Genomic DNA, 26,073 nt, shown 5'->3' with positions numbered 1-26,073 from the left:
TTGCTTTGATATATATCCATTTACTGTCACTTTCGCCAATGGTCCCTTATATAATGCTTTAATCCAATTAATATACTTCTCTGGTAAACTGAATTTTTGCAATTCTTTGAATAAATAATTCCATTCTACTCTGTCAAAGGCCTTCTCTGCGTCTAAAGCAACTGCTACTGTTGGCGCTTTACTCCCTTCTACTGCATGAATTAAGTTAATAAATTTACAAATATTGTCTGTTGTGCGTCTTTTTTTAATAAATCCAGTTTGGTCTCGATTTACCATTTTTGGTACATAGTTGGCTAATCTGTTTGCTAATAGTTTAGCTATTATCTTATAATCTGTTTTAAGTAAAGATATTGGTCTATATGATGCTGGTGCGAGTGGATCTTTCCCTGTCTTTGGTATTACTGTAATTATTGCTGTTTTGCATGAATCTGGTAAGCTTTGTGTTTTATCAATCTGGTTGATTACTTCCAGGAGGGGAGGAATTAATAAATCTTTAAATGTTTTATAGAATTCTATTGGGAATCCATCCTCTCCTGGTGTTTTATTATTTGGTAATTTTTTTATTATCTCTTGTATTTCTACTATTCCAAATGGTTCTGTTAATTTATTTTGTTCCTCTATTTGTAGTTTTGGTAGTTCAATTTTAGTTAGAAATTCATCTATTTTCCCTTCTTTCCCTTCTTTCCCTTCATTTTCAGTTTGGTATAATTGTTCATAGAATTCTCTAAAGTTTTCCTTGATCTCCTTTGGATTATATGTGATTTGTTTGTCTTTTTTCCTTGATGCCAATACCATTTTCTTAGCTTGTTCTGTCTTAAGCTGCCATGCTAGAATTTTGTGCGTTTTTTCCCCTAGTTCATAATATTTCTGTTTTGTCTTCATTATGTTCTTCTCCACCTTATATTTTTGTAGTGTTTCATATTTTATTTTTTTATCTGCCAATTCTCTTCTTTTAGTTGTATCTTCCCTCATTGCTAATTCTTTTTCTATATTTACTATTTCCCTTTCCAACTGCTCTGTTTCCTGATTATAGTCCTTCTACATCTTGGTTACATAACTTATTATTTGCCCTCTAATGAACGCTTTCATTGAATCCCATAGTATAAACTTATCTTTCACTGATTCCGTATTTATTTCAAAATACATTTTAATTTGTCTTTCAATGAATTCTCTAAAATCCTGCCTTTTAATTAGCATGGAGTTTAATCTCCATCTATACATTCTTGGAGGGATGTCCTCTAACTCTATTGTCAATATCAAGGGTGAATGGTCCGATAATATTCTAGCTTTATATTCTGTTTTTCTTACTCTATCTTGCATACGAGCTGATAACAAAAATAGGTCTATTCTTGAGTATGTTTTATGTCTACCCGAGTAATATGAATATTCCTTTTCATTTGGGTGTTGTTTCCTCCATATATCCAAAAGTTGCATTTCTTCCATCGATTTAATTATAAATTTGGTTACTTTGTTCTTTCTGTTAATTTTTTTTCCCAGTTTTGTCCATATTTGAATCCAAATTCAGGTTGAAATCCCCTCCTATTAATATGTTCCCTTGCGTATCTGCTATCTTCAAAAAAATGTCTTGCATAACTTTTGATGTTCTTTGTTAGGTGAATATACATTGAGTAGATTCCAAAACTCCGAATATATCTGACATTTTATCATTACATATCTCCCTGCTGGATCTATTATTTCCTCTTCTATTTTAATTGGCACATTTTTACTAATTAATATAGCTACTCCTCTAGCTTTTGAATTATACGACGCTGCTGTTACATGTCCTACCCAATCTCTCTTTAATTTCTTGTGCTCTAATTCAGTTAAATGTGTTTCTTGCACAAATGCTATATCAATTTTTTCTTTTTTCAGTAAATTTAGCAGTTTCTTCCTTTTAACGGGAAGGTAAGGTCTTTTTAAAGACTCTTACTGGGGACAGAGCTTAGCAGTAGGGAGAGGAGAGGAGAGGAGAAGGACAAGGACAGAAAAGAAAAGAGTCCGGGGCAGGTAAGAAAACTTTTTTAAAAGTCTCTTACCAGGGTCTGCGGGGAGGAGTCGGCGTCGGAGGAGGCCATTGGTCGAGCCAGCGTATAGGAGAGTGTGACGGGAAGGTAAGGTCTTTTTAAAGACTCTTACTGGGGACAGAGCTTAGCAGTAGGGAGAGGAGAGGAGAAGGACAAGGACAGAAAAGAAAAGAGTCCGGGGCAGGTAAGAAAACTTTTTTAAAAGTCTCTTACCAGGGTCTGCGGGGAGGAGTCGGCGTCGGAGGCGGCCATTGGTCGAGCCAGCGTACAGGAGAGTGTGACGGGAAGGTAAGGTCTTTTTAAAGACTCTTACTGGGGACAGAGCTTAGCAGTAGGGAGAGAAGAGGAGAGGAGAGGAGAGGAGAAGGACAAGGACAGAAAAGAAAAGAGTCCGGGGCAGGTAAGAAAACTTTTTTAAAAGTCTCTTACCAGGGTCTGCGGGGAGGAGTCGGCGTCGGAGGCGGCCATTGGTCGAGCCAGCGTACAGGAGAGTGTGAAGGGGTTAATTGGTAAAAGGCCAATAAATAAGAGGGACAGCGAGCGGCCCAGCGAGTGAGTGGCCCAGTGAAGGAGTGGGACTTCCAGGCTTTGGCTCATCAGGCTTCGGTGAAAGCAGGCGGAGAGAAAGCTAAGATAGTCTTCATTACTTCTTCATTGGGGTAAGGGATGAGTGTTAAGGCTGTGTGTTGTCGGGAGTGCCGGATGTGGGAGGTCCTGGAGTCTTCCAGACTCCCGGATGTCCATATCTGCACTAGGTGTGTCGAGCTGCAGATTGTCAGGGACCGTGTTAGGGAACTAGAGCTGCAGCTCGATGACCTCAGGCTGGTTAGGGAAACAGAGGTAGTCATAGACAGGAGTTACAGCCAGGTGGTCACGCCAGGGCCACGGGAGGATGAAAGGTGGGTTACTGTTAGGAGAGGGACAAAAGAAAGTAAGGTGCCAGAGACGAGCCCTGTGAATGTAACCCTCAGCAATAAGTACGCCTCTTTGAGCACTGTTGAGGGGGACATCAAGATTGGGGGGAGTGACAGTGGCTGTGCCTCCGGCACGAGGTCGGCCCCTGTAGCTCAGAAAGGGAGGGAAAGGAAGAGGAGGGCAATTGTGGTAGGAGACTCCATAGTTAAGAGGACGGATAGGGGATTCTGCGGACGCAGCAAGGAGAACCGGATGGTGGTTTGCCTCCCTGGTGCCAGGGTCCGAGATGTTGCTGCTCATGTCCCAGATATCCTAAAGTGGGAGGGACAGGAGCCAGAGGTCGTGGTACATGTAGGTACCAATGACATAGGGAGAATTAGAGAAGAGGTCCTAAAAAGTGAGTACAGGCAGTTAGGTAGGGAGTTAAAAAGAAGGACCGCAAAGGGGGTAATCTCTGGATTACTCCCTGTGCCACGTGACAGTGTGAATAGAAATAGAATGAGGTGGAGGATTAACACGTGGCTGAAGGGGTGGAGTAAGGGGCAGGGTTTTAAGTTTCTGGATAACTGGGACCTTTTTTGGGGGAGATGTGACCTGTACAGTAAGGACGGGTTACACTTAATCCCAGGGGGACCAGAATCCTGGCAGAGGTATTTGCTAGGGCTACTCAGGATCCTTTAAACTAGAATGGTTGGGGGGAGGGAACAAAATAGTACAGAGCAGTAAGGAGAAGGTTAGAATGCAAACAAAGAAAGTTTGTAGTAAGTATTTGAATATGGATGGGCAGGTGATAGAGAAGGGAAATGCTCTGGAAGAAGATGAAGGGCAATTGGCAGGAAAAGTAAATAATGTTGTTCTTAAAGATGAGGGAAAACAGGGATTAAAAGATGGGAAATCCCTGAAATTCATATATTTTAATGCCAGGAGTATTGTAAAAAAGGTGGATGAGCTGAAGGTGTGGATTGATACTTGGAAGTATGATGTGGTAGCGATTAGTGAGACATGGTTGCAGGAGGGATGTGATTGGCAACTGAATATCCCTGGGTTTCGTTGTTTTAGGTGTGATAGAGTCGGAGGGGCAAGAGGAGGTGGGGTTGCATTGCTTGTCAGGGAAAATATTACAGCGGTGCCTAGGAAGGATAGATTAGAGGGCACATCCACGGAGGCTATTTGGGTGGAACTGAGGAGTAGGAAAGGAGAGGTTACACTTGTAGGGGTGTATTATAGACCACCCGGAGGGGACCGAGACCTAGAGGAGCAAATCTGTAGGGAGATAGTAGATATTTGTGATAAGCACAGGGTTGTAATTATGGGAGATTTTAATTTTCCACATATAGATTGGGAAACACATTCTGTGAAAGGAATGGATGGGTTAGAGTTTGTGAAATGTGTGCAAGATAGTTTTTTACAACAATATGTAGAGGTGCCGACCAGAGAAGGAGCAGTGTTAGATCTACTGTTGGCAAATGGGATGGGTCAAGTGACGGAGGTTTGTGTTGGCGAGCACTTCGGGTCCAGTGATCATAATGCCATCAGCTTCAATGTCATTATGGAAAGAGAGAAATCAGGGCCAAGGATTGAGGTTTTTGATTGGGGAAAAGCTAGATTTGAGGAGATGCGAAAGGACTTGCAGGGTGTGCATTGGGACAATTTGTTTTATGGGCAGGATGTAGTAGAGAGATGGAAGTCTTTTAAAGATCAGATTTTGAGAGTGCAAAAGCTTTATGTTCCTGTTAGGTTAAAAGGAGGGGCAAAAGGTTTGAGAGAGCCGTGGTTTTCAAGGAATATTGGAAACTTGGTTCGAAGAAAAAGGGAGGCGTACATTAGATATAAGAAGCATGGAGTTAAGGAGATGTTTGAAAGATACATTGAATGTAAGAGGAATCTTAAGAGAGGAATTACGAAAGCTAAAAGAAGGTACGAGAAAACTATGGCAAGCAGGGTGAAAACTAATCCAAAAGAGTTCTACAAATATGTTAATGGTAAGAGGAAAGCTAGAGACAAAATTGGTCCCTTAGAAAATCAGAGTGGAAAACTGTGTGTGGAACCTAGAGAAATGGGGGAAATATTGAACAGTTTCTTTTCTTCGGTATTCACTAAGGAGAAGGATATTGGGAGATGTGGGATAAAAAAAGCAAATTGGGTAAATATGGGGAATATAGAGATTACAAAAGGTGTAGTTTTAAGGCTTTTGAAGAATATAAAGGTGGATAAGTCTCCGGGACCAGACGGGATCTTCCCCAGGACATTGAGAGAAGTGAAGGAGGAAATAGCAGAGGCTCTGGCGGTAATTTTTCAAATGTCATTAGATATGGGGATAGTGCCGGAGGATTGGCGCATTGCGCATGTGGTTCCGTTATTTAAAAAGGGTTCAAGGAGGAAGCCTGGCAACTATCGGCCTGTAAGTTTGACGTCTGTGGTAGGTAAATTAATGGAGAAAATTCTTAGAGATAGTACTTATAAACATCTGGATAGACAGGGTCTGATCAGGAGCACTCAACATGGATTTGTGGGAGGAAGGTCATGTTTCACCAATCTGATTGAATTTTTTGAAGAGGTGACTAGAAATGTGGATGAGGGTAGCGCAGTGGATGTTGTCTATATGGACTTCAGTAAGGCCTTCGATAAGGTACCACATGGAAGGTTAGTTAGGAAGGTGCAGTCTTTAGGTATAAATTTTGAGATAGTCAAATGGATTGAACATTGGCTGAAAGGGAGAGGCCAGAGAGTGGTAGTGGATAATTGTCTGTCAGGTTGGAGGCCGGTGACCAGTGGTGTGCCTCAAGGATCTGTATTGGGCGCATTGTTGTTCGTTATATACATTAATGATCTAGATGATGGGGTGGTGAATTGGATTAGTAAATATGCAGACGATACTAAGATAGGTGGAATAGTGGATAATGAAGAAGGTTTTCAAGGATTGCAGAGGGATTTGGGCTGCTTAGAAAAGTGGGCTGAAAAATGGCAGATGGAATTTAATGCTGATAAGTGTGAGGTGCTTCATTTTGGTAAGAAGAATCAGAATAGGACATATGTGGTAAATGGGAGAGTATTGAGGAATACAGAAGAGCAGAAAGATTTAGGAGTAACGGTAAATCGTTCCCTGAAGGTAGAAACTCACGTGAATAGGGTGGTGAAGAAGGCTTTTAGTATGCTGGCCTTTATCAATCATTGCATGGAATATAGGAGTTGGGAGGTGATGTTGAGATTGTATAAGACGTTGGTGCGGCCTAATTTGGAGTTCTGGGTGCAGTTCTGGTCGCCTAATTATAGGAAGGATATAAACAGAGTGGAGAGAGTGCAGAGAAGGTTTACCAGAATGTTGCCTGGGTTTAAGCATCTGGAGTATGGGGAGAGATTGGACAGATTGGGTCTTTATTCTTTGGAGCGTAGAAGGTTGAGAGGGGATTTGATAGAAGTATTTAAGATTATGAAAGGGATAGACAGAATGGATGTGGATAGACTATTTCCATTAAGAGGAGGAAAGTTTAAAACAAGAGGACATGAGTTAAGAATTAAGGGGCAGAGGTTTAGAGGTAACATGAGGGGGAACTTCTTTACTCAGAGAGTGGTAGCTGTGTGGAATGATCTTCCGGGAGAAATAGTGGCGGCGGAGTCAATTGTATTATTTAAGAAAAGGTTGGACAGGTATATGGATGAGAAGAAGATGGAGGGTTATGGGCATTGTGCAGGGAGGTGGGACTAGAAAGGGGTGTTTGGTTCGGTGCGGACTAGAAGGGCCTAATGGCCTGTTTCCGTGCTGTAATTGTTATGTTATGTTATGTTTAATTTGGTTATGTATTCCGTTAATATTTAAAGTCATATAGTTCAGCGTAGCCATTTCATACTTTGTTTATCTTCCCTTTCCGTTTCTCCATCATCACCTTTCCTTCTTATCCATTTCTGCTTTCTTGTTTTGAACACTTTATAAGACAACATTTCTAAAACATCAAACATTTTCCTTATTCTCCTATTTAAAACTTCTTTAACCCCATTCTCCTCTCCTGAGTTGCACTTTATCCCTTGTCGGGCAACCACATCTCCCTTCTCCATTTGGATTTGCGAATTCACTCGCAAATGTCAACTGATTTTGTAGTGACCGTAACTCCTTCCCACCCAGCCCCCCTGGAAAAGATTTAAATTTTCATATGTAACAAAGGTCACTCTTTTAATTCCCTCCTTATTCCCTCTATTCCCTTTCCCTCCCTTATTAATTCTTGTCTATACTCTATATATTTTCCTCTAAATACGGATACATTCATGTATACACACTATATATATATATACACACATGTACCCCTTTACATACATACATATAGTTCGTGGTCATTTTTACTCTCATTACATGTCTTCATCTCTCTGCTTGTTTTGTAGTTGTTCTGCAAATTTCCCTGCTTCCTCTGGATCCGAGAATAGTCTGTTTTGTTGCCCTGGAATAACTATTTTAAGTACCGCTGGGTACTTTAACATAAATTTATATCCTTTTTTGCATAAGATCGTTTTTGCTGTATTGAATTCCTTCCTCTTCTTCAGAAGTTCAAAACTTATGTCTGGATAAAAAAAAAAATTTTGACCTTTGTATTCCAGTGGCCTTTTGTCTTCTCTTACTTTCTTCATTGCTTTCTCCAATATATTTTCTCTTGTTGTATATCTTAAGAATTTTACTAAAATGGATCTTGGTTTTTGCCGCGGTTGTGGTTTCGGGGCTAAAGTTCTATGTGCCCTCTCTATTTCCATTTCTTCCTGTAATTCTGGTCTTCCTAGGACCCTGGGGATCCAATCTTTTATAAATTCTCTCATATTCTTGCCTTCTTCATCTTCCTTAAGGCCCACTATCTTTATATTATTTCTTCTATTATAGTTTTCTATTATATCTATCTTCTGAGCTAACAGCTCATGTTCCTCTTTAACTTTTTTATTAGATTCTTCTAATTTTTCTTTTAATTCCTCTACTTCCATTTCTACAATTATTTCTCGTTCTTCCATATTTTCCACTCTTTTTCCTATCTCTGACATGGGCATTTCCATTTTTCATTTTTTCTTATGCATTCTTAATTCTTCTTTTTATCTCATTAAATTCTTGTAATTGCCATTCTTTCACTGATTCCATATATTCTTTAAAAAAAGATACATCCATTGTCTTGCCTTTCTCTTCTTCTTCCACTTCTTTCTGTTCTTCTTCTTCCTCTGGGTTGACCATCTGTTGTTTCCTTGTTTTCTTTTTACCCTCTTCTTTCTTGTTGTCGTTATTGTCTGTGTTCTGCACCTGCTGCTGTGCTGCAGGTGTCTCTCTCAGCTGTGGAGATCGACTCTGCAGCTGTTCCCCCCTCCCGTCAGTGCGCGGTTGCGCACTTTTACTCGGCTCTGCGAGCCATTTTTGTAGTCCCGAGCCCGGGACTTCCACTGACCTGAGGGAGCGGGCTTCTCTCTCCGCGACGGGCCTCTTCGGACAGGTAAGGCCTTCACCTTCTTCTTCCGACATTCTTTCTTCCTCCTTTCTTCCCGTTGTTTTCGACTTTTCTCTCTTCGCTGCCATTTTTTTCTCACCTTTATTTTTACTTTATTATAAATTTTAATCTTGTACCTTTGTGCTTTGTTTGTTTTTTTTTAACTTTTCGGGAAAGGGCTGGAATTCCCTGACCGGCCACTACTCCATCACGTGACTCCTCCCAAATTGCATGAATTGTTGTTCCCGTTTCCTTTTTACAGCGAAAACATCTGTTTGATACTGTTGGGTCCAATTTATTTAACTTTTGAGGTGTAATGTATAGCCTGTGTATCCAGTTATATTGTATCATGCGTAACCTCGTGTTTATTGTATTTCTCATAGTTCCGGAGCATAGCTTCTCCCATGTTTCATTCTTTATCTTTATGTTTAGATCTTGTTCCCATTTTTGTTTAGGTTTACTGTTTGTTTCCTCGTTCTCCTTTTCTTGCAGTTTGATGTACATGTTTGTTACGAATTTTTAAATTATCATTGTGTCTGTAATCACATATTCAAAATTGCTTCCTTCTGGTAACCTCAGACTGTTTCCCAATTTGTCCTTCAAGTAGGTTTTCAGTTGGTAGTGTGCAAACATTGTATCGTGAGTTATATTATATTTATCCTTCATTTGTTCAAAGGATAATAATTTATTTCCCGAAGAACAATTTTCTATTCTTTTGATCCCTTTTCTCTCCCATTCTCTAAAGGAAAGGTTATCTATTGTGAAAGGGATTAGTTGATTTTGCGTCAATATTAGTTTTGGTAGTTGGTAATTTGTTTTATTCCTTTCTACGTGAATCTTCTTCCAGATGTTGAGGAGATGATGCAATACCGGTGAATTCCTACGTTGCACCAATTTTTCATCCCATTTATATAGTATATGTTCAGGTATCTTATCCCCTATTTTATCTAGTTCTAATCTGGTCCAATCTGGATTTTCCCTTGTTTGATAAAAATCTGATAGGTATCTTAATTGTGCTGCTCTATAATAATTCTTAAAGTTTGGAAGTTGTAAGCCTCCTTGTTTGTACCATTCTGTTAATTTATCTAATGCTATCCTCGGTTTCCCCCCTTTCCATAAGATTTCCTTATTATTTTCTTTAACTTCTTGAAGAATTTCTCTGTTTGGTGTATTGGTAATGACTGAAATTGGTATTGTATCCTTGGGAAAATGTTCATTTAATACAGTTTATCCTTCCTATCAGTCTTAGTCGTAAGTCTTTCCAATGCTCTAAGTCGTCTTGTAATTTTTTCATTAATGGATGGTAATTTAGTTTATATAGATGGCTGAGATTTTTATTTAGTTGTATACCTAGGTATCGCATTGCTTGTGTTTGCCATCTAAATGGCGATTCTTTCTTAAACTTTGTGAAATCCGCATTATTCATTGGCATTGGTTCACTTTTATTTGCGTTGATCTTGTACCCCGAAACTTCTCCATATTCCTTTAATTTCTTATGTAATTCTTTTATTGATATTTCTGGTTCTGTTAAGTATATTATAACGTCATCTGCAAATAGACTGATTTTATATTCCTTCTCTTTTATTTTTATCCCTCTTATTTTATTTTCTGTTCTTATCAGTTCTGCTAGTGGTTCTATAGCTAACGCAAACAGTGAGGGAGATAGTGGACATCCCTGCCTTGTTGATCTGCTTAAGTTAAATTGTTTTCATATATATATCCATTTACTGTCACTTTCGCCAATGGCCCCTTATATAATGCTTTAATCCAATTAATATATTTCTCTGGTAAGCTGAATTTTTGTAGTACTTTGAAAAAATAATTCCATTCTACTGTCAAAGGCCTTCTCTGCGTCTAAAGCAACCGCTACTGTTGGAGTTTTATTTCCTTCTACTACATGAATAAAGTTAATCAATTTACAGATATTGTCCGTTGTTCATCTTGTTTTAATAAATCCAGTTTGGTCTAGATTTACTATTTTTGGTACATAGTTGGCCAACGTGTTTGCTAATAGTTTAGCTATTATCCTATAATCTGTGTTAAATAGAGATATTGGTCTATATGACGCTGGTGCAAGTGGATCTTTCCATGTCTTTGTTATTACTGTAATTATTGCTGGTTTGCATGAATCTGGTATGTTTTGTGTTTTATCAATCTGGAGGGGAGGAATTAATAAATCTTTAAATGTTTTGTAGAATTCTATTGGGAATCCATCCTCTCCTGGTGTTTTATTGTTCGGTAGTTTTTTTTAATATCTCCTGTAATTCTTCTATTTCAAATGGTTTTATTAATTTATTTTGCTCCTCTGTTTGTAATTTCGGTAGTTCAATTTTAGTTAGAAATTCATCTATTTTGTCTTCTTTCCCTTCGTTTTCAGTTTGATATAGTTGCTCGTAGAATTGTCTGAAGGTTTCATTGATCTCCGTTGGATTATATGTAATTTGTTTGTCCTTTTTCCTTAATGCCAATACCATTCTTTTAGTTTGTTCTGTCTTAAGCTGCCACGCTAGAATTTTGTGCGTTTTTTCTCCTAGCTTATAATATTTCTGTTTTGTCTTCATTATGTTCTTCTCCACTTTATATGTTTGTAGTGTTTCATATTTTATTTTTTTATCTGCCAATTCTCTTCTTTTAGTTGTATCTTCCTTATTGCTAATTCTTTTTCTATATTTGTTATTTCCCTTTCCAACTGTTCTGTTTCCCGATTTTAGTCCTTCTTCATTTTAGTTACGTAACTTATTATTTGCCCTCTGATGAACGCTTTAATTGCGTCCCATAGTATAAACTTATCTTTCACTGATTCCGTATTTATTTCAAAATACATTTTAATTTTTCGTTCAATGAATTCTCTAAAATCCTGTCTTTTAAGTAGCATGGAGTTTAATCTCCATCTATACATTCTTGGTGGGATGTCCTCTAGCTCTATTGCCAATAACAGGGGTGAGTGATCCGATAATAGTCTAGCTTTATATTCCGTTTTCCTAACTCTCCCTTGAATGTGCTGGAAAGAGCTTCTTGAGGAAACAATAGAAAGTGGGTATGTTGAAAAGGCATTGTATAGACAGGCAGGGCAAAATGTGGCAACTGGGACTAGCCCAGAATGCCAACACGCTCAACGTGGATGAATGGGGCCAAAGGGCCTGCGGCGGGCTGGATGGTTGTCTGACTGCGACCCCTCTGATATCTCCCCCCTCTCCACAGAGACCATGACGACTGTATGAGCATCCTGATGGGGCTGCGACTCTGGCATTCTCAGCAGCTGCCTGGTGGCCTCCAAGGACTGGTCCTCAACCCCATCTTCAAAGAGAACCTGCACATCGCGCTGCTCGGCGGGTGAGTGGAGGAACTGCGGCCAGGCATGGCATCGCCTCTTGCTCTCGAGCCAGCTAAGGTGGTGGTGTGGGCCGAAATAGGTTTCCGCAGGTGTGGTTAAAAGCACCTCACTGGAGAAACTCAGCAAGTTGAGACTGCGTCCTTTACGTAGCAAAGATAATGTTACAGAACCGATGTTTCGGGCTTGAGCCCTTAATCAAGGGACGAGTGAAATGTTGGCAGGCGCACAAACAAAATGGTGGGGGGGAGAGGGGCAAGGGAAGAGCAAGGTCCCGCAGTCATAGGAGGATAAGGGAGGGAGGGCGCACCAGCAAACAGAAAGGGGGGAATGGAGAGGGAAGGGGGGACAGAGGGCTGGAGGACAGGAGACAGAGGGAGGGGGAACGGGAAGTGGTCTGGCAGAAACCGGAGAAGTCGACGTAAATACCGTCCAGTTGGAAAGGGGCCAGCGGATTATTAGGTGTTGCTCCTGCAATTTATGAGTGGCTGTAGTTTAGCCGTGCCCGAGGCAACGAACGGACAGACAAATTGGCGCAGCAGTGGGGCACGGCACTGAAATGGGAGATCACTGATGAAGATAGAGCGAGGGTGCTCAGCAAAGCGATCTCTCAGTCTGCACCCGGTCCCTCCAACGTAGAGGAGACCGCAATGGGAGCACCAGATGCGGCAGATAACCCAAGTGATCTATGGCTTCACTTGCAAGGACTGTTTGGGGGGGGGCCATGAATGGTGGTGGGGGGTGGAGGTGTGGGTGCTGCGGTCACAGGGAAGGGGCCAAGGAGGTGATTGGTGGGGAAGGATGATTGCATGAGGGAGTCACGGAGGGAGCGGACCCACGGAAAGCGGAGAGTTGAGGAGAGGGGAAGGTGTGTCTGGTGGTGGGATCGTGTTATAGAAAATTGCAGACTATTATATATTGGATGTGGAGGCTGGTGAGGTAAGGAGCAGGACAGGGCAGTCATTTTTTAAAAAAAAAAAAATTTATTTTTCACTGACAGGGCAGTCATGAGGCAGATTCCTCCTCCAGTTGAAATGTATCCCACTTCCTACCCTCTCTTCCCACATCCATTGCTCATCCTGTGAATCGCACTGCCACTGCCTTGCAGGCACAACTTCTTTCCTGTGTGATTCCAGAGGAGCTGCAAATGCTGCTGCTGGGACCCCCCCACCCCCAACCCTTATCTCCCTGGGACTTGGCTTTAGATGTTTTGATTGGTCTGAGATTACGGCCTTCGCCAAATAGACCTCCTTTTGCAGCAATTAAGCCACCTAAGCTTTTAGTAACCATGGCAACAGCAGCTTGGCTAAGCATTAATTTAATTGTTCAAAAATAGCCATGCATTTAACAAAATCAATTTATGATCCAAAGTCCTCACACACTTGGAAATGGAGCACTTTGTGTTCAGGGCACCCTGGGTCAACATCAAACACTCAGAATTCGGCTCAAATAAACCATCCATTCAAAACCCCCTGCCAGGGACAACACAGGATGGATACAAAACTCTCCCCATGTTTTCTGATTAAATACTTCCTGATGGGTTTAGTGCAGCTCAGATACAGAGGGAAGCTCTGCCATTGAACATTCAGGGAACAAGGAACAAGGACAGTACAAGATGATTAACAGAGAGTGAAGTTCCTTCTATACACACCCACAAAACATCCCAGGGCTTGGACTGTACTGGGTACTGCAAGGTAACTCTCCCCCTCATCCTCTTCCTCCCCTCCCTCTCCCCCTTCCCCTCATAATGATCATTTGGATAACGGAAAGAACGGCTTTCTGGCCAAGTTTGCAGATGAATCGAAGGGAGGCAGAGGAGCAGGTAGTGTTGAGGAAACAGGGAGGCTGCAGAAGGGCACGGGCAGATCAGGAGAGCAGGCAGAGAAGCGGCAAATGAAATCTAATATCAGAAAGTGTACAGTCGCGCACTTTGGTAGGAAAAAAATAAATAGGCAGATTGTTTTTTTAAATGGGGAGAAAATTGAAAATCCCCAGATGCAAAGGGACCTGGGAGACCTCATGCAAGATGGCCTGAAGGTAAACTTGCAGATTGAGTCGGGGGTGAAAGAGGCAAATCCAAAGCTGGCGTTCATTTCAAGAGGATTTCAAGAGCAGGGATGTGACGTTGAGGCTTTATAAGGCCCTGGTGGGACCTCACGTGGAGAATGGTGAACAGTTCTGGGCTCCTCATTTAAGAAAGGATGTGCTGAAGGTTCAGAGGGTGATTCCAGGAATGAAAGGGTTATTGTTGGAATTTAGGAGAATGAGGGGGGGATCTCATTGAAACATTCCGAATGTTGAAAGGTGTGGACAGATGTAGAAAGGCTGTTTCCCACGGTGGGAGAGTTTAGGACAAGAGGGTACAGGTTTGAAGGGTGTCCACTTACAACATAGATGCGGAGCGGAGGAATTTATTTTGCCAGAGGTTGGTGAATCTGTGGAATTTGTTGCCACAGGCAGTTGTGGAGACCGGGTCATTGGGTATATTTAAGGCAGAGATTGATAGGTTCTTGGTTAGCCAGGGGCATCACAGGTTATGGGGAGAAGGTCGGGCAGTGGGGCTGAATGGGAAAATGGATCAGCTCATGATTGAATGGTGGGTCAGACTCGATGGGCTGAATAGCCTTTTTTCTGCTCCTTCTGGTCTAACATGCTATATCCACACAGGGGCAAAGCTTGGGCAGATGACACCAGCCAGCTGGGACCAGACAAACATGCTCGAGACATCACCTCACTGGACAAGTATGCAATGGAGAGGTGGGAGGTGAGTCCACAGCGTTGCCTGTTTTTGTCCCAGTTGTTGTTGTTCGTCCTTCGTCGTTGAAGATGACCATGGCTTCAAAGTCAAATTGGAGATTGGTGGCTGTGGGTCCGGAGGTGACTGGTGAGGTCAATCCGGGCCCTGAAGGCTCGCCCACATGTGGGACACAAGTGGGTGGGTGCTGTTGTGGCAGTGGATGCTGCTCGAGCCTTGCGCACAGCACGCTTTCCTTGCGCCTCCATGACATGCCTAACTTCAGCTGCACGGGCTCTTGCTGCACCAAGCTGGACAGTCGAGGGCAAGGGACTCCCACGTGCTGATGTCGATACCTAGGCCTTTGAAGGACGCTTTAAGGCAGTCTTTGCAATGTTTCTTCTTCCCCCCCTGAACTGAGCACTTGCCCTGACACAGTTCTCCTTACAGGCAATCAGCTGTCTGGCGTTCTGACCACATGTCCAGCCCACCTAGCTTGGGCTTTCAACAGGAAGGTGTAGACTCTGCACATCCCAGTTCGTTCCAGGATTTCCTTGTCAGGGACTTTGTCTTGCCACCTGATGTGAGGAGTCTGCGGAGACAGCTCAGGTGAAAGTGGTTGACCTGTTTGGCGTGTCCGCTGTAGACAGTCCAGGTCTCGCTGGCATAAAGGAGGGTGGTAAGGATCACTGAACAGTAGACCTTCAGCTTGGTGATAAGGATGAGTCCTCTCCGCTCCCAGAGGCGCTGGCTTTGTCAATCCTGTTGTTGACCTCAGTGTCTATGTTCACTGCGTGAGAGAGGATGCTGCCCAGGTAGGTGAAGTTGTCGACTGCCTGGAGGTTCTGGTCCTTCACCGTGATGCATGGCTCCTGGTATGGCCCAGTAAAGGTGAAACAAAGCTCAGCCTTGACTTTTAAATTCTCCCATTCTGGCAGCCAACGGTGGTTTAATGTGTCAGCGATCTACTTCTCCTCTGGAGCAGCCTTTCCCACTCACATCTCACTATTCTTGTGTGTGAAAATAATAGATATTGGCGCTAGTTTTCTGGTCTGCTCATTATTTTTAAACTGGCACCTGCATTGTTTGGTTTTAACATTTTGAATGTGTCTCCTCCAGGGCATTTAATCTCTTCCCAGGAATCTGCCCGAGGTTTGACTGCCGTGAGGCAACACCCATGTCTCGGTGAGGGGGTAGGGTAACTGGAGGTGGATCTCCTTCCCAGTAGTGCCCGCTTCCAGAGGCATCTCTCTCATGACGAGTTGTTCTCTTGCCAGCATTGAACGTGCAGTCATTGCTTTCAAGTTCTCAAGTACTGCTATTGATGCCTTTGTCCTTGCTTCAGCTTTCTGGAGGCGGCTCAAAATAACACTGTCATAGTATATTGCCTCAGTGTAATGGATCATGTTCACTTGAAACCATCTGGGGCAAGCAGAAGGAGAGTCAAAGCTCGACTGCTTCCCTTAAGGTCCAATGTTCCTTTTATTGCCATTAAGAGTACAGTAAAACCCCTGGTATCCGGCACCTATGGGGATTGGTAGATGCCAGATAAGTGTATTTTCCAGTTACTCGAGACTTACTCTTACAATGCCTAACAAAGCATTAAGAATAAACAGTTTAAAAGACAAAGATTTTAGCTGTACTTACCCTGAACAAACTTCACTTGCATAATTATAACCAAATAACAATTTACAGTACGGAAACAGGCCATATCGGCCCTTCTAGTCCGCAGTGATTTATGTGAAACCTCACTAGTTCCACCTACCCACTCCCTTGCCCATAACCCTTCAACCCCCTATCATCCATGTACTCATCTAACCTCCTCTTAAATGACAGTATTGACCCTACTGCAAGTACTTCTTCCGGAAGGTCATTCCACTCAGCCACCACTCTCTGAGTGAAGAAGCTTCCTCTTGTATTACTTCTAAAGTTTTGCCCCCTATGACCCCTTGTTCCGATCTCCCCTACTCTCAGGGGAAAGAGCCTATTCACATCTACTCTATTTATCCCCCTCATAATTTTATATACCTCTATCAAATCCCCTCTCAACCTTCGACGCTCCAATGAATAAAGTCCCAGTCTACTCAATCTTTCTCCATATTCAAGATATTGCAATCCAGGCAACATTTTCTTAAACCTTCTTTGCACCCTCTCTACCTTATTTATATCCTTCCTATAATTTGGAGACCAGAACTGCACTCAGTACTCCAAATTTGCCCTCACCAGTGCCTTAAACAGTCTCAACATCATCTCCCAGCTCCTATATTCTATGCTATGATTTATAAAGAGCATACCAAAAACCTTAAAGCATTTTACTTTATTTTCAGTCACATTCTATGAAAACATCCGTCGCTGCATCTGGAGGTTCCGTCCACTCCACGAAACCCCCAGAAAAACAATAACGTTATAGATAATTAACCCCCCCCCCCCCCACCACCACCAAGTTTACAGATAAAGCCCCTGACCAGGGCAACTCTTACTAAGCAGGGATAAGGAGACACTTTAAGAGAGTGACCCCCAATGGCGAGCGGCATCAACCAGCTCTTCATCCTGGGTGATCCCATCGGTGTTTCACACAACTTTAATCAAACAGCTGCTACAAGCAAAGCCCAAGGCTGAATATTTTCCCCCATCTTCACCAAAGGGTTACGTGCAACTTCAGAGAACATTTATTTTTACAATTTTTAACTTGCGTATTCTTATTTATTTCTAAAATTTATTTTCCTCTTTTTTCTTTGCCGATTACTTGAATTTCGGATAACAGGTTTTATTAAAAATATAACATACATGATAAGCTCCAACTTCTTTCTGCCGTAAGGCAAACAATGAGTCACCATGAACATTGCCCAGCATCCCTCACGATAAGAGAAGAGCAGGCAGACAGATGCCATACATGCTCAGATGCCTGCCCGTCTATCCAGGGCCCTCCAAATTGGGAGGGGGTTGCTGGTACATTCTGGGGCTCTGGAGGGACATCTCAAGGAGGAAGCCACCCGGTAACACGACACCGCCTCCACCTTTATCGCGATTGTGGCTGATCTTGTAACTCAGCCACATTCCTTGCGTTGGTCCTTGACATCCAGCGAGGAGTCAGTGTCCGGTTTGAATAAACTCAGTGACTGAGCTTCCTTATCCCCCCCCACCCCTGGGAAAGAGAGCTCCAAAGATCCCTGAGTGAAGAAATACCTTCTCCCTCTCCCTTGTTCTAAGGCAGTGCTCCCTGGTCCATAACAAGAGGGTCGCTGTTTTGGCAGAAGGGGTAAGCCATTTAGAACATCATGAAGCTCTGCCCCCCACCCCCCCCCAGTTCTAGTCTCACCTGCCAGGGGAGTGTCGGTCTTGCCGTTAACTACTCCTGATGTGCAGGTAGATGGCAGAAAGAATTGGGGTGGGGGCAGAGAGAAGAATGGGGTACAGGTGATGGATGTACTCGAGGAAACAGTCCAGTATAATGGGTGCTGGATGGTTGACGTAGACTAGAAGGGCCTGCTTCCCATGGAGAAACTCAGCAAAGGTAACCAACGTTTTGGGCTTTGGACCTTCACCAAGGTGTGGAAAAGTATGAGAAAGGCTCAAGTCTGAAACGTTGGTTACCTTTGCTGTATAAAAGACACTGTTCGACCTGCTCAGTTTCTCCACCATTGTGTCTGCAGATTTCTATTTTACTACAAGGACCATAACTGCCATCTTGCTGGTGACACCCTTGTTTAGAGAACAGTCTTTCTTCTATTCCCTGTAAAGAGAATTCCAGGAGTTAATTTTTGTGAATTGAGACATAGAGCACGGTAACAGGCCCTTCCAGCCCATGAGCCTGTGCCACCCAATTTCCCCCTCACCCCCGGTATGTTTTTGAAGGGTGGGAGGAAACCGGAGCATTCAAAGGACACAGGGAGAACGTGCAAACTCCTTACAGCACTGGATTTGAACCCCGGTCACTGGCGCTGTAACAGTGTTGCACTAGCCCCCACACCAACCGTACCACTCTCTCTAACCATGCCGCCCAGATGGTTGGCAAAAGATCAAAGAGGTTTATACATAGGCCCATATGTAAACCCAACAGGGCACCAGAGTGGGGGAGAGGCAGACTTGGCCGGGAGAAATTAGTTGGTTCTACGTTACAGTCGAGGTTTGAAGCCCAATGGTACTTCTCATTTACTTAACTGAAAGAAATTAATGGCTGTAAATGATATTGCACATTGCACCTGCTGTTCTTCCAACTGCCTCCATCGGTCCTGTTGCTGCAGGGAACGTGCTGAGTGATTGAGTTGCTTCCACTCCTACACTGGCATTCAGACCCTCCAGCTCCAGAGTGCCTCCAACCCTGGGCACCCGAAAGGCTGCTTTACACCAGCCTGAGGCACCTTCTGTCTGTAAACCTGGCCTCTGAGACTGGGCAGAGCATCACGGCCATTGGGACATCTCGGGGACCTTAACCCTGGCCTTGACATCCCAGAGGGGTGGAATGGTCTGGCCTCCCTGATGGTGCCCGAGGGCAGCCATTGGTGAGTGTGACTGCGGTCATGGATGCTTTCAGGTGACCAAATCATTTTTATTACTGCCCTCACACCTTGGGGGACCGAGGGCAGCAGGTGTCACAGAGAATGAGAGAGAGAGTTGTGGGTGGGGGGGGGGGGGGGGGGTGGGGAGAAGGAGAAGGTGTCCGCAGTAGCAGACCAGCGACAGACTCAGCAGCTGAGGGCATCTTGCAGTCAGGGGACCCGCACGGGTTGCTGGAGACTGGCTCATGGGAACCAGGTATCGGAGCCGGGATTCGAGAGGGCGCTAAGGGCAAGAATGGCCTCAGGCACTGAAGGGTTCCTGATCGTTTCGGAGGTTTGGATCTGGAGCTTGGGTGGCCAATGAATTGAGCAAGGGTCTGTGCGTCTGCAGAGGTGGCGGGAGCGCTGGAGGTGAATCCACGGACACTCAACGTCTACATTTAAGACCAGATTGGATAGGTTTTTACATAGTGGGGGAATTAAGGGATATGGGGAAAAGGCAGGTGGGTGGAGACGAGCCTATCTTCAGATTGACCACGAACAGCGAAGTAGACTCGACAGGCCAGGTGGCCGACCCCTGCTCCTATTTATGTTCTTCAGGGACTCTCTTTTGCTTCTCTTTCTCCTTTTGTTGGGGGGACCGTGCAATGCCTTACGGCAGTCAAAAAATGAGGTATATTACATTATTAATGGATTAATATGTGACCGTAAAAGGAACCTTGAATGTCTGAACATAAACAGTGCAAAGACATCCAGCAGGGTGTCCTTGGATCTGTGTATCCCCAGCGTGAAGTCCGAAGGAAGTTTGTCACAGATGATGGGAACTAAATTAATTTAATTGATAGCTTCGCTCAAAAAATAATCTTGTGTACGTCAGGAAGAAGGTACAGGAGCCTGAAGGCGAAAACTCAATGGTATAGAAACAGCTCCTTCCCTATCGCCATCTGAATGGACCATGAACCACAGGCACCGCCTCGCTTTTTTCTCTTTTTTTTGCACCAATTTTAAAATGTAATTGAGAGAAATTTTGGCACCTGTGATGTTGCCACAAAACAACGATACTCGCTCATGACAATAAACCTGATTCAGTGAACGAGGCACTTGACAATTATACTTGGTTGCTCTCTGAAACTTCACTTGTGAGACTATTGTCATGCACCAAGTGTTACACAGGCTCAGGCAGAGTCCTTCTGCACAACCAGGAACCAGCTTAGCTGTTGGGTCCCATGGTTGCGATGGCGCCGACAGTGGAGCTTTGACCAGCGAGCTTGGATGTTAGCGAGACCAGCACAAGAGCCCATTGCCTGAGACACCTGAGCGGGACACAGTTGGATTTCAGGTCATTGCAGTGGAGGTTAAATCCCTGTAGCTCCGAGCTGAGACCATCGCAGAGTGGACGCAGAGTCATTTCTCTTCTTCTGGACGTCGGTGGAATCACAAATGGCAATGAGGAAGCGGAAGGGAGAGAGAGAGATCAGCTCACTGAGTGGTGTCACTACAACCACCTCGTGCTCAACATCAGCAAAGCCAAGGAGATTATTGTGGACTTCAGGAGGGAGTCGGGGGAACATGACCCAGTCCACATTGAGGGCTCGTAGTGGAGAGGGGTCAAGAACTTCAAATCACTGGGTGTCAACCTCTCCGAGGATCTGTCCCAGAGCCTCCACGTTGATGCAATCATGAAGAAGGCTTGCCAGCGGCTGTACGTTGTGAGGTGACTGAGGCGATTCGGTACGTCACTGAAGACTCATTATGCGATTAAACATGCTAAATTCAATAAAAGTTAATTTAATACCTAGCGATACATCGGCCGCGGAGGCTGCGGGAGCACATCCGTGGACACTCAGTGACCCTGAGGGACTCAGCGACCCTGAGGGACTTTCTTTTGCTTCTCTTTCTCCTGTTGTGAGGGGCACTGGGCAACACTAATTTGTCTTTCAGCAGGAAAATGTTGAAGTATATCATGCATATTACATTTTTATTGTATTATCACATGACAATAAAAGGAAACTTGAACCTTTAATTTGACATTGGTTTCAGCACAATTGGCCTCTGTGGCCAACGTGGAAGGTGCTACAGCAACTGCGCTTCCCTTAAAGACTGAGGCGGGCAAGGCTAGAAGCCACCATCATGTCAACCTTCTCCAGGAGCTCTATCGAGAGCGTCCTGGCCGGCTGCATCACATTGTGGGTACTGTTGCTGCAGAGAAATGGATCAAAGGTCAATCCACAGGACCATAAGAGCGGCAGAGATGATCACTGGGGTCTCCCTCCCCCCCCCTCCCATCGATGTGTTCTACCAGGATTGTCATCTAAAAGGGCGCACAAAATCATCGAGGACCACTTCCACCCCCCACACAGCATCTTTCAGCTGCTTCCGTCGGGGAAGAGATAGAGGAGGATCGGAGCCAACACCAACAGGCTGAGGAACAGCTTCCTCCCATGGGGAGTGAGAACACTGAACAACCCAAGGAACTGCTCGTGCTCACCCTCCAAGACTCACATTTGTACAAAGCAATATTTATTTATACAGATAAAATACTTGTCCTGCATATGTATTATTTGTTATATCTGGTTATGTGTCTGTGGGTTTAGTACCGAAGACCGGAGAACACTGTTTTGTTGGGTTATACTTCAGGAATCTGATGGCGGGGGGGAAGAAGCTGTGCTTGGGCTGCTGAGTGTTCGTCTTTAGGTTCCTGTACCTTTTCCCCGATGGTAGCAGGGTGAAGAGGGCATGGCCTGGGTGGTGGGCGTCTTTGAGGATAGGGGCTGCATTCTTGCAGATCTCCTTGATGGAGAGAAGGCTGATACCATTCCATGAAGAGAAGAGAAACAGAATTAATGATTCAGGTCAAAGACATTTAGCCAACTGTGCCACATGTCGGTTAGTGCAATGCCTTTACGGCACCAGCGATAGGGTCTGGGGTACGAATCCTGCGGTGTCTGTAAGGAGTTTGTAGGTTCTCCCTGTGCGTGGGTTGTCCCCAGGGGTTCCGGTTTCCTCCCAGCATTCAAAGGTGTTCAGGGGTTGTAGGTTAATTGGGCAGCACAGGCTCATGGGCCTGTCCACCATGCTGTATGTCTAAATTTAAACCCATGCTGCTGAATACATCTCACTTCGACCCCAGGGAAGAGGGGTGAAGAGAGGGTGGCTGGGGTGGGACATGTCTTTTCACATGTTTGCCGCTTTTCCGAGGCAGCAGGAGATGGAGAAGGGGTCAAGAGAGGAGAGAAGGGTGTGCTGGTCTGAGCCACGTTCACAACACCCCCCCCCCCCCACCACCCCATGGTTTCTTGCGGTGTTGGGGAGATCAGTTTCTGTCCCGCCCAGTGATGCACCCCAATAGGATGCTCTCAATGGGATGCAGGTGACGTGCTGAATGTCCTCCGTCTTCTGATGGGGTAGAGGTGGCACTGGCGTGCTTTCTTGGACATTGCTTTGTTGTGGGAGATTTATTGTCCCGTGCAGCCTGATCTAATGAGGAGCTTAGTTGTGCGTGCTATCCAGGTATCCAGTCACCATGCTCCAGTGCGAGCCACTTTTGGTTTTAAACGCTTGCAGAAACCACGTGACAGGTTGAACACGATGGTGGCCCAATTGGGTTTTGAGCGTCTGAACTCAACAGGTGGATTGGATTCATTCCCAGGGCTTCCCACTGTTCTGGGAGCCGCTGGGTCCTCAGCATATGCCATCAGTCAAAATTCAGGTACAAACGGCCGCAGAAACTGTCCCAGCTGCGGTACCCACCCGAGCCTCCATCGCACTGTCCCTAATCGCACCAGATTCCCCTTGTTCTCCTGGTAACCGCTGCCTCTCCCGCGTTGGCTGCTACCGCCTCGGCTTCCGACGGCTGTGCTGCATCTCACGGCAGACTGCTCCCCTTGCAGGTGATCCTCCATTTCATGGTGGGCTCTCCCAGTGCCGCGGTCAGTCAGGACCTGGCCCAGCTCCTGATCCAAGCCGGACTCATGAAGAGGTGAGTGACAGACTTTGCAAAAGTAGGCCAGAGGTTTATACCAATTGCCACACACTCCAACCCTGCAATGCTTTGTCTAAGCCAGGTGCCAATTTGCCGCAACAACTGAACCCTGGTAAAACCAGGACCCCCCCCGCTGGCCAGACCGGGACCTCCTGGTGAGACTGGAACCTCGAGCCAGACTGGGAACTCCAGGCCAATCCAGAACCTCCTGGCCATCCTGACTGTTGGCAAAGCAAACTCAGTGACCCATGGACAGGTTAAGGTTGAAATTGGTTTGTCACATTACAGTGAGAACGAGCAGCCTAACAGATTCAAATTCAGGTTTATTGACACCCAACCAAGGTCCAGGGATAGGGGTTGTTTTATGCGCAGACCAGAGGACATCTCATACACAGTACAAGGAGCAAGACCCAACACAGAAGAACAGAGAGAAGTCAGGTGACATGAAGCAAAGACAATATAATTTTACTAATGTGAGGTTCACTCGAGTCTGATTATGGAACTGTCCTTGAATCTGAAGGGTCCACGATCTCACGCTGGTGAGAGTGTTGAAAATCAGAGGAGCAACACCTAATATTCCGTCTGGGCTCTCTCCAACTGGACGGCATTAACGTCGACTTCTGCTCTCCACCTCTCTGTTTTCCCTCTCTTCTCCATCCCTCTCTCCTTTCCTCCAGCTTCCCCCTCTCCATTCACTGGGCCACTCTCTCCCTCCCTTAACTCCTGCCCTTGGGACCGTGCTGCTCCCCCCTGCCCCATTCTGTTAGGGCACCTGCCTACATTTTGTTCACATCTTGATGAACGTCTCAAGCCCGAATCGTTGGATATGTACCTTTATCTTTGCTCTATATAGTGCACTAACCTGCTCAGTTTCTCCAGCATTGTGTTTCCACTTGAAGAGAGTGTAGCTGGGTTGGAACGAGTCTTTCAAGATGCTGGCTGCTGTTCCAAGACAGCAGGATTTACACACAGTGGCATTGGGGGTGGAGGGGGCTGGTGGGGGGGGGGGGGTGGCGTATGATGGTCTGAGCAACCTTCACAACCCTCTGCGGTCTTGGGTGGAACAATTCCCGTCCATCGCAGTGATGCACCCTGACAGGATGCTTTCAATGGTGCGCTGCAGACGTTATTAAGGATTGCCGGTGACATGCTTAACATTTTCAGGCCTCTGAAGAGGTAGAGGCGCTGGTCCACTGGCTGTGGCATCAATGTGACCATAAACATAGGAGCAGAAATAGGCCCATTCAGCCCACCATTCAATCATGAGCTGATCCATTTCCCCATTTATCCCCACTGCCCGGCCTTCTCCACATAACCTGGCTAATCAAGAACCTGTCAGTCTCTGCCTTAAATACACCCAATAACTTGGCTTCCACATCTGCCCGTGGCAACAAATTCCACAGATTCACCACTCTCTGGCTGAAGAAATCCCTCCGCATCTCTGTTCTAAGCGGAAGCCCTTCAATCCTGAAGTTCTGCCCTCTTGTCCTAGACTTTCCCACCATGGGGAACAACTTTTCTACATCTACTCTGTCCATGTCCTCAACGTTCAAAATGTTTCAATAAGAACCCCCCCCCATTCTCCTAAATTCCAATGAGTACAGGCCAAGAGCTGTCAAATGCTCCTCGTATGATAACCCTTTCATTCCTGGACCTAGAGAACCTCCTCTGAACCCTCTCCAACATCAGCATACCCAACACTGCTCACAATACTTCAAGTGAGGCCTCACCTGAATCAGAATGAAAAAATAATTAATTTGTACAAAGCAGGCCAGCACTGTTGTGGAGTGAAGCAGGAAACTCTGCAGACCCTGTGATTGTAGTTAAAAACACACAGAAATGCTGGAGGGACTCAGCTGGTCTCACAGCGTCCAAAGGAGGTAAAGATATATCACCAAATTTTCAGGCCTGAGCCCTTCTTCAAGGAATAAGCAGAGATCAGGAAGATGTCAGAATAAAGACTGAGAAGAGGCCAGGGGACGAGTCTAGACCAACGAGAGGGGTATGATAAGATGAGAGATAAGAACTGATTTTGGCTCTATGACAGGAGAAAGAAGGAAAAGAGGGAGAGAGAAAGGCCACGGTGGAGGGTGGGGGGGGGGGAGAGAAGGTTGTTGGGTTTGGGGGGGGGTGGTGTTTAACAGTAACCGGAGAAGTCAATGTAAATACCATTGGTTGGAGGGAGCCCAGACAGAAGATGAGGTGCTGCTCCTCCAATTTGCGGGTGGTCTCAGTCTGGCAGTGCGGGAGACCGTGGACGGACGTGTTGGCAAGGGAATGGGGTGGGGCATTGAAATGGGAGATCCTCGCTATTGCGGCAGAGAGAGTTGAGGTGCTCAACGAAGCCATCTCCCAGTCTGCGCCCAGTCTCTTGGATGTAGAGGAGACCACAGCAGGAGCACTGGAGGCAGCAGGTTCACAAGTGAAGTGTTGCTTCACCTGGAAGGACTGTTTGTGGCCCCGAATGGTGGTGAGGGAAAAGGTGTGGGAGCTAGTGGAGTATCTCCTGTGGTCACGGGTAGGAACCAAGAGGGCGAGGAGTGAACGAGGGAGTCACGGAGGGAGTGGTCCCTGTGGAAGGTGGATAGGGGAGATGGGGAGAATAGGTGTCCAGTGGTGGGATCACGTGGTAAGTAGCAGAAATGGCGGATGAGGAAATGTTGGGTGGAGAGGCTGGTGGGGTGGGAGGAATCCTATCCTTATCTTGCATGGGGACGGAGGGGGCCAGGGCAGATGTGCGGGTAATGGAGGATGTACGGGTGATGGCCAAGTTGATGGTGGTAGTGGGGAAAGCCAGTTTGTTTGAAGGAGGAGGACATCTCTGATGATCTGGCATGGAAGGCTTCGTCTGGGAGAGAATGCGATGGAGACTGGGGAACTGAGAGAGGAGAATGGCATCCTTACAGGGGAGAGTGTGTAAAGAGGTGTAGTCGTGGGAGTCGGTGAGTTTGTCTCCCAAGATGGAGACAGAGAGACTGGGGAAAAGGAGAGTGATGCCAGAGATGGATCAAGCACTGTTGTGGGGCTCACTCTGGAGCCTGGTGAATGCAGGGAAGAAACTGTGATTTGTGGAAAAGGAGAGTGGTGCCAGAGATGGATTAAGCCCTGTTGTGGGGCTCACTCTGGAGCCTGGTGGATGCA

At 45.2% G+C, this 26,073-nt stretch overlaps 2 protein-coding genes across 3 annotated transcripts in view; both read left to right on the top strand.

Annotated features, from left to right (window-relative positions):
* rps5 (ribosomal protein S5) overlaps nt 1-26,073 on the top strand; it is a 335,501-nt gene that overhangs the window by 100,358 nt on the left and 209,070 nt on the right. The gene's annotated exons all lie outside the window — the stretch shown is intronic.
* Nucleotides 1-26,073, top strand: part of gtf2h4 (general transcription factor IIH, polypeptide 4) — a 56,634-nt gene that overhangs the window by 9,827 nt on the left and 20,734 nt on the right. For both annotated transcript variants that reach the window (XM_069919342.1, XM_069919343.1), the window contains exons 4-6: nt 11,588-11,719; nt 14,385-14,481; nt 22,841-22,929. In XM_069919342.1, coding sequence (XP_069775443.1) covers nt 11,588-11,719; nt 14,385-14,481; nt 22,841-22,929 — 318 coding nt within the window. The remainder of the gene's footprint in view (nt 1-11,587; nt 11,720-14,384; nt 14,482-22,840; nt 22,930-26,073) is intronic.

The sequence above is a fragment of the Narcine bancroftii genome, chromosome 2 (assembly GCF_036971445.1).
Source record: "Narcine bancroftii isolate sNarBan1 chromosome 2, sNarBan1.hap1, whole genome shotgun sequence".
Classification (NCBI taxonomy): domain Eukaryota; kingdom Metazoa; phylum Chordata; class Chondrichthyes; order Torpediniformes; family Narcinidae; genus Narcine; species Narcine bancroftii.
Note: the sequence above shows the minus strand (reverse complement) of the source record. Positions and strands in the feature narration are given on the sequence as shown.